At 41.5% G+C, this 7,500-nt stretch overlaps 2 protein-coding genes across 35 annotated transcripts in view; one reads left to right on the forward strand and one right to left on the reverse strand.

Annotated features, from left to right (window-relative positions):
* mub (poly(rC)-binding protein mub) overlaps positions 1-7,500 on the forward strand; it is an 835,667-nt gene that overhangs the window by 566,072 nt on the left and 262,095 nt on the right. The window lies entirely within an intron of this gene.
* LOC136850478 (forkhead box protein L2-like) overlaps positions 1-7,500 on the reverse strand; it is a 167,001-nt gene that overhangs the window by 159,391 nt on the left and 110 nt on the right. Inside the window, exons 1-2 of the mRNA XM_067124051.1 lie at positions 7,476-7,500; positions 6,964-7,206 (exon numbers count right to left, since the gene is read on the reverse strand). The exon at positions 7,476-7,500 is cut by the window's right edge and continues 110 nt beyond it. Coding sequence (XP_066980152.1) covers positions 6,964-7,206; positions 7,476-7,500 — 268 coding nt within the window. The remainder of the gene's footprint in view (positions 1-6,963; positions 7,207-7,475) is intronic.

A 7,500-nucleotide genomic window follows, 5' to 3' on the forward strand; every position in this document is an offset into this window, starting at 1 on the left:
TGCTCTGTGAAACTCTCAGCGAAGGCCCATGAAACTTTCAGCAGCGGCCCATGAAACTTTCACCCACCGCCTGGTGGTGGCCTGTGCTTTTGGCACCTATAGCGGTGCCAGACGCACGATCATGGTTATCTTTATCCTCAAATCAAATAAAAACCACTGAGGCTAGAGGGATGCAATTTGGTGTGTTTGATGATTGGAGGGTGGATGACCAACATAAAATTTGCAGCCCTCTAGCCTCAGTAGTTTTTTAAGATCCGAGGGCGACCGGACAGATATAAAGCCATCTCAATAGTTTTCTTTTACAGAAAACTTAAAAGTATCAACTTCTCCATGGATCTTCAGAAAAACCCCAACTGCCTCCCGTACACACGCAATGCGCCATTCACCTTTTATCGTGCACTCTTCCTCCTCCTTTTTCTGAATGGAAGTGCCCTTCTGTTTAACGCCTCTGGCATTTCGTCTATCACCAGTTAATGTACTACTACTTTTTTTCCCCGAATTCAATCTTTGCATCTACACCGTCTTACCTGACTTCCTCTCTCTCTCTCTCTCTCTCTCTCTCTCTCTCTCTCTCTCTCTCTCTCTCTCTCTCTCTCAGTAATGTGCCTTGTCGTGACTTGCGACAACGCCTACGTAGACTTGAATATTTTGTCCCTAAGTTTCTTTGCCACGCGTAAAATAGTTGCACCGAAACTTAAAATTTAAAAAAGCTACTTGCTATATTTTATAAATTACATATTTTGGATGTCCATTCATGTTCGTATGTGCTCATTCATTATTTTGTTACGCGAATTGTACTTCGTAAATTGCTGAAGAAATTTTACAGATTTGATCGGATGAGATAATTAAAAATCGAATTGTTCCTTGTTCATCATTTTGATTATCGAAATTCCCGTTATTCCAGTTCTTTGCAGAACTCAGTATTTCATTAGTTTTCCAAGAAATTGTCAGCAAAGTAGGTTCACCAAAACTAAAGTCCCGTAGGAGGGGTATTGTCCTCAGTGTACCTCCCTTTACTATACGTCCGTTCATATTGTCTTTCTTCCATCTTACGTTCCAACCTCTCCTAACAGTTGGTGCAACTGCTTGGCTTTCTTCCTGTTACACCTTTCAACTCTTTTTACTCTCTATTTCCCTTCAGCGCTGAATGACCTCACAGGTCCCAGCGCTTGACCTTTGACCTAGGTTTCAAATTCCAATTCCCTTTCCAAAACTGAGGTCATTCTGCCGTTTTGGAAACATTGGAATTGTGCGCAAGATCAGATGCTGCTTTGTTCCGTATTCGACTTCTTTGCTGTGTGTGTGCGTGTGTGTGTGTGTGTGTGTGTGTGTGTGTGTGTGTGTGTGTGTGTGTGTCGGGGGAGGGGTGTCTTTGTGCATGTGTACATACACACAAGTATATGTGTTTGTATGTGTGTGTTGTGTGTCACCCTCCATTCAACCGATTATACACTTGAAGTGCTTCATCGATCGACGTAAACGTGAAACGTAAGTAGTTTCGACCTCTCTCTCTCTCTCTCTCTCTCTCTCTCTCTCTCTCTCTCTCCAGCCAGAAGCCCCGGCACGGAAGGTTTTAAGAAGGATGGGCTCCACTTGAGAGATAGAATATAAACCCTCGTAGGGGCAGAGCCCAGAGTGTCTCTCTCTTCTCTCTCTCTCTCTCTCTCTCTCTCTCTCTCTCTCTCTCTCTTTATATGTGTTTTGTATATTCCATTTCCTCTTTATCTCTTAATTTTTGGGGTTGTTTATTTTTATTCTATGTATAGTTGTAGACTCTCTCTCTCTCTCTCTCTCTCTCTCTCTCTCTCTCTCTCTCTCGTGCTATTTTCTTTTCATCGCAATCTATTTAAATTTATGCTCTATTCGTAGCAGCAGACTCTCTCTCTCTCTCTCTCTCTCTCTCTCTCTCTCTCTCTCTCTCTCTTTGTTTTATTTCTCCTTTCGTCTCTATTTCGGTGATGTTTATTTGTTCCATTTTCAAAGCGCTTTCCGGCTGAAATCACCTTTTCTTTCTCTTTTCAGGTAATTATCGGAGATTCTTGTTTTGTCTTCCGTCACAGAAAACGTGAGTGCACTCGTATGTAAATTCGAAGTCATGTTTTTTATTCTTCGTAACTTTTTCGTTGTATAAATAGGTGAATTAGATGTGACATTGTTATTTTGATTATTATTATTATTATTATTATTATTATTATTATTATTATTATTATTATTATTATTATTATTATTTTTTATTATTGTGGTTGCTGCTTGTAAGATTATTAGTGGTTATTAGATTTTAGGCATTTATTTATTTAAAGACATTCAACATATGTATATATATACATACACACATACACACATATATATATATATATATATATATATATATGCTATTTGTATTTCTCCTTAGTTTATATTATAGTAGATATACCATTGTAGATGAGTAGTCACACAGGTGTTACTTTTACTTAAGGATTTGTAACAATATCATTATTTAGATGGGTACTTCCTTTACGTTAATAAGTTTTTTAGTTTATTTTAGCATTGAGAGATTCACGAGTATAATTATTATAAAGAATTTTGAAAGCAAGGACTGTGTAGTATAAATTTTAAATTCAACCTTTGTATTATATCTATGTAATATACAGGTTTGAAGGTCGCGTCTGATACGTAGTGTAAATATTGTGTTATAACTAAAGAAAAATATGAAATTGACGATTATAATTCTCTCCTTTTGAACATCAAGTAAATTTAAGTCTCGTCTAAATGAGGCGAAATGCTATTAGCTTTACGGGGTGGTATGGACCCCTGAACCCAGACGTAACCAAGCAACAAAAACAAGGAGAATAACTGAACACTGGCTGACGAGTAGTGAAATGTGGCGGATATTTACCGTAGACTTGTCGTAAATTGTTTCACCTAATTAAGGCGCTCATCACCTTGACTGACTGACGTTTTGTTTTCAAACTATTTGCCTTGGCGTGATGGATGGATGGGATCCCATACCATCTGCTGTCATCACTTTTTTTGAGGTAGTGTTTCGTCCCCTTTGATGTACTGTTACTAAAAAAAAAAAAAAAGTGGTTATTTCGTTCCGTTTATGATGTGACGATAAGATTATTTCCACGGTAAAAACGCGGGTTGGTGTTGCTGATTAGTATTTCTCTCTCTCTCTCTCTCTCTCTCTCTCTCTCTCTCTCTGGTTTTCTGCATAGGAGAATTTTAAATTTATAGGTTTGTTTTCAGTATGATGTTGTATACTTGATATATTTTTTTTTTTACTTTTTTCAGGGTTTTCGGTTATCATAATTTATCATTGACTATCACTGAGCAAATAAAACTCAAAATATTTACTAAGATTTTGATTCGGTTTGTCAGCGTCCTCTTCCTAATCTCATTCAGTCCCGTTAAAATTCTTCTGCCACCACTCCTGCCTTGCGTCTTATTTTTACCTCCTCCTCCTCCTCCTCCTCCTCCTCCTCGATCGTACATTTTTCCTCTATGCATCATGTCCTTACCTTCCTCTTGTTATGTACCTGCCCTCCTTTCTCCGCGTTCATGCCCTTGGGTGCATTCCGCATCCTTTTCAGAGTAAGATTCACTTGCCTTGTTAGCTGGCTACTCCTTACCTCTCTCCTTCCCCCTCTCCTTCCCCCCCTACCAAGCCCCCTTCACCCTTTATCCCCAAATCCCCTCCCCCCTAAAGTATGACATGGAACTGCAGTGTCGCCAGGCATTGAATTATCTGTTGGATTTTCAGAGAGGGCTCACGGAGACTTCAGCCTTCAGCCTGCCTGTGCCTCTCTCTCTCTCTCTCTCTCTCTCTCTCTTTGTGTGTGTTACAGTTTCTTGAATGGTTTTTGTGTGTTTTACCCAGTCTGAAGTTTTTGGTATATGTTTAGACTTTTGTTTGGTTATCCTAGGGTAGCTTTAGGTTTTATTTCTCCTGATTTTGCGTTAGTCCAGATGTAGTTTTCCCGTGATAAAATGGCTATTAATGACTCATTTTTTTTAAACTTCAAAATTCCCGTTCCAAACACAAACAGTCATTTCTTCAGAGAAGATACCTCCATTTACATCTTGTGTTCGAAGAAATTGTTTGCTCATTAATATTCCTTTTTGAAATTCCTTCCCCCAAGTTAATCGCGATGTTTTTTTTCTCTCTCTCTCTCTCAAAAAGTACTTGTTCATTAGTATTCCGTTTCGAAATTCCTTCCCTCAAGTTAATCGCGTTTTTCCTCACTAAAGTACCTGGCCTAAATTCGCCCTTGAATTTTTATGAATTATGTTTTTTTTCTATCTCACTTTCTTCCAGAATACCTTATTCAGTCTTCTTGATTAAGAGGACTTACAGGTGATCTCTTCTCTCTCCCGCCCAGTAGGCGCACTGGAAGGAATTTGATGTTTTTCGTAATAGAATCTCTGCGCGTTTCGTTCTCCCAACATGCAATTTTTTTTTATATCATTTCTGTGTGTGCGGCTTTCTTTGCAGACTTTGCTAGTGACCTAGTGACCTCATTCTTTGAATTTTCCATACTCTCTCTCTCTCTCTCTCTCTCTCTCTCTCTCTCTCTCTCTCTCTCTCTCTCTCTCTCTCTCTCTAACAGAAACTATATATATATATATATATATATATATATATATATATATATATATATATATATATATATATATATATTATTTGTGTGTGTATATATGTATACATACATACATGTGTATACATTCCATACATATATACACAAATAGTATTACGAAACAGCAAGCGAACATTTATTCTCCAAACACCAAATTGAATTGAGTTAGGCAGCACGTGGCGTGTCCCAGTCATGATACACATAAACGAAAGGACCGAAGAACAATGAAGAGAAATAAAAAAAAAAAAGAGTTAAACAACAGTTAACCAACGTGTGTGGGAGGGGAAAGAGGAAGGTCGGGGGGAGGGGGTTGGTTTGAAGTCCGATTCCGCGGCAGTAAATCATTGGAAAACGCTGGAATAGGATCAGAGTTATATGAACAAACTATGATTGAACTGATACGCGTCTCTCTCTCTCTCTCTCTCTCTCTCTCTCTCTCTCTCTCTCTCTCTCTCTCTCTCTCTCTCTCTTCGCAAATTGAATGGCCGAAATAAAAATTGCATTGTGCAACAGGCTTTCCGTTTCACTCCCCCCCTCTCCCCCTCCCATTTTTCTCTCAATCTTTCTTTTCTGGTTTTAACTATCGTGTGCTGTTCAAGATTGCTCTCTCTCTCTCTCTCTCTCTCTCTCTCTCTCTCTCAGAAGGCTTTCTTTTTCCTTTCTTCTGTAACTTTCTTCTGTCAAGACTCTCTCTCTCTCTCTCTCTCTCTCTCTCTCTCTCTCTCTCTCTCTCTCTCTCTCTCTCTCTCTCTCTCTCCGAAAAGAAACAGCGAAAATTCTTGAAGAATTTTCTTCGTCATACTTGACGAGAGCAGGCCACACACGAAAGCATCATTTAAAATAGGTCTTGCGCCCTCTCTCTCTCTCTCTCTCTCTCTCTCTCTCTCTCTCTCTCTCTCTCTCTCTCTCTCTACTTCTTCTCCTTCTTCCATCTTCATACTGAGAATGGCATCCCCACCTGAGCACTGCACAGCGGCGGCTCTGATAACAGTTTCCAATTATTGTTGTCACATGTAGCATCGACTGTATATGAAACATGCAGGGGTGGACGATGTTGTCGAGAGACAGGCTCCTCCTCCTCCTCCTCCTCCTCATGTGTTCCCTACCCCTTCCCCATTACCCATCTCTCTCTCTCTCTCTCTCTCTCTCTCTCTCTCTCTCTCTCTCTCTCTCATCATCCACCTAGTACCATGGGAGGAATATGGTACTACCACTTTGCCCTCTCTCTCTCTCTCTCTCTCTCTCTCTCTCTCTCTCTCTCTCTCTCTCTCTTTAATTTCATCCCTGTATGTACCATTTAGAGGAGAGAGTATATGTGTGTGTGTGTGTGTGTGTGTGTGTGTGTGTGTGTGTGAGTGGTACTACCTACCTACCAACCTCTTCGGCGGTCAGCGCGCAATATTATGTCCTCCGCCCATTACGCTCTCGCGCCAAAACCATTATTTGCTTCTGGCGCGCTGCAATAGTTTGTCTCCGCGTCCGTGGGTCCTCTCTGCGTGACACTTAACCAATAACCCATTTGAATTTCCATTTCAGGTGATATTCTTCTCTTTTTTTGGAGCTGGGGGCTTGTGGTCGTCTTGCCCCAGCCCTCCCCGCCCCTCGCCAGCCCGATGGATACGTCACTGAAACTTTCTCCGAGGTCATTTAAGGTTCCTTCTTCATTACCTCACCTCCCGAGGCAGAGTTGCAAGGGGGCTGTGCGTTTGTTTGTTTGTTTCTGTATTTGCTTGCAAGCAAGACAGGGAGACATTTCATTCATTTACTTTGTTCACAAGACTCCATTCGCTTTATTCTTAAGCAAGAAGGACTTTCAAGAATGGATGGAAGGATCTGAATGAGACTAGCAGATATGACCACAGGAGGATTATGTTTAGGGAGGAATATTAGGCCTAAGTAGTTAACAGATTGTTGCTGCGTAATCCATTGCACTGATTATCAAAGACGTTGAATTTTTGATGCTTAAATGCTTCAACTCTTGCTACTTTTACAGTAGCTTCTACTCTGCCGAATAAGCTACCGCTCCTAATCCGAAAGCAGTAACAGGAGCACAGTTGCTGGAACGGCATCAGGAAAAGAAGCAGCATTATTGTCAGCCCGAGGTAAATAGGCCTACGTCGTTTTATATAGTTGCTATTATTGCATCCTGCTAGTTGTGCTTTAAATCCTGTTGCTTTTACAGTGGCCTGTACCCTGCCAAATAGCTGCACCTCATACTCCGAAAGCAGTGGCAGGAGCACAGCACTAGGAACAACTTCAGGAACAGCCACAGTATTGTCAGCCCGAGGTGTATAGGCCTACGTCGTTTTATATAGCTGCTAATATTGCATCCTGTTTCTGATTTTACAGCAGCCTCTGCCGTGTCGAATAACCTACGCCTCATACTCCGAACGCAGTTAGAAGTAGCAGCAGGAATAGCAGCACCAGGAACAGAAGCAGCAGTGTTGTCAGCCCGAGGTACATAGCAGCATCCAGCGGCGGCAGCAGCAGCATCAGCCATTGTACCCTTTCTCCTCCCGCCAGGGCGGCCCTTCGCTTCGCTTTCCCTTCCCTTCCCTTGCAGCTGGTGGTGGTGGTGGTGGTGGTGGTGCTTTAAGAGGATTGAAACCAGTTATGGTGAAATATTACAGCCATTTCCTCTCCACTCACGTATTATGTTGCTCGATTTTGACACATGTTTCGCTGTTTTAGGAAAACGATGTTGGGGGTGGGGAACGGTAGGGGAAGGGGGAGGGGGGATATCAGAAGATGATTATTGGAAACGGCCTCTATTTTCCCCTCTCTCTCTCTCTCTCTCTCTCTCTCTCTCTCTCTTCTCTCTCTCTCTGTGGCCCATCGCTCCATGATTGGAAATAGGACCCCTCCTCCTGCTCCTCCTCCTCTT

The sequence above is a fragment of the Macrobrachium rosenbergii genome, chromosome 22 (genome assembly GCF_040412425.1).
Source record: "Macrobrachium rosenbergii isolate ZJJX-2024 chromosome 22, ASM4041242v1, whole genome shotgun sequence".
NCBI classification, from domain to species: domain Eukaryota; kingdom Metazoa; phylum Arthropoda; class Malacostraca; order Decapoda; family Palaemonidae; genus Macrobrachium; species Macrobrachium rosenbergii.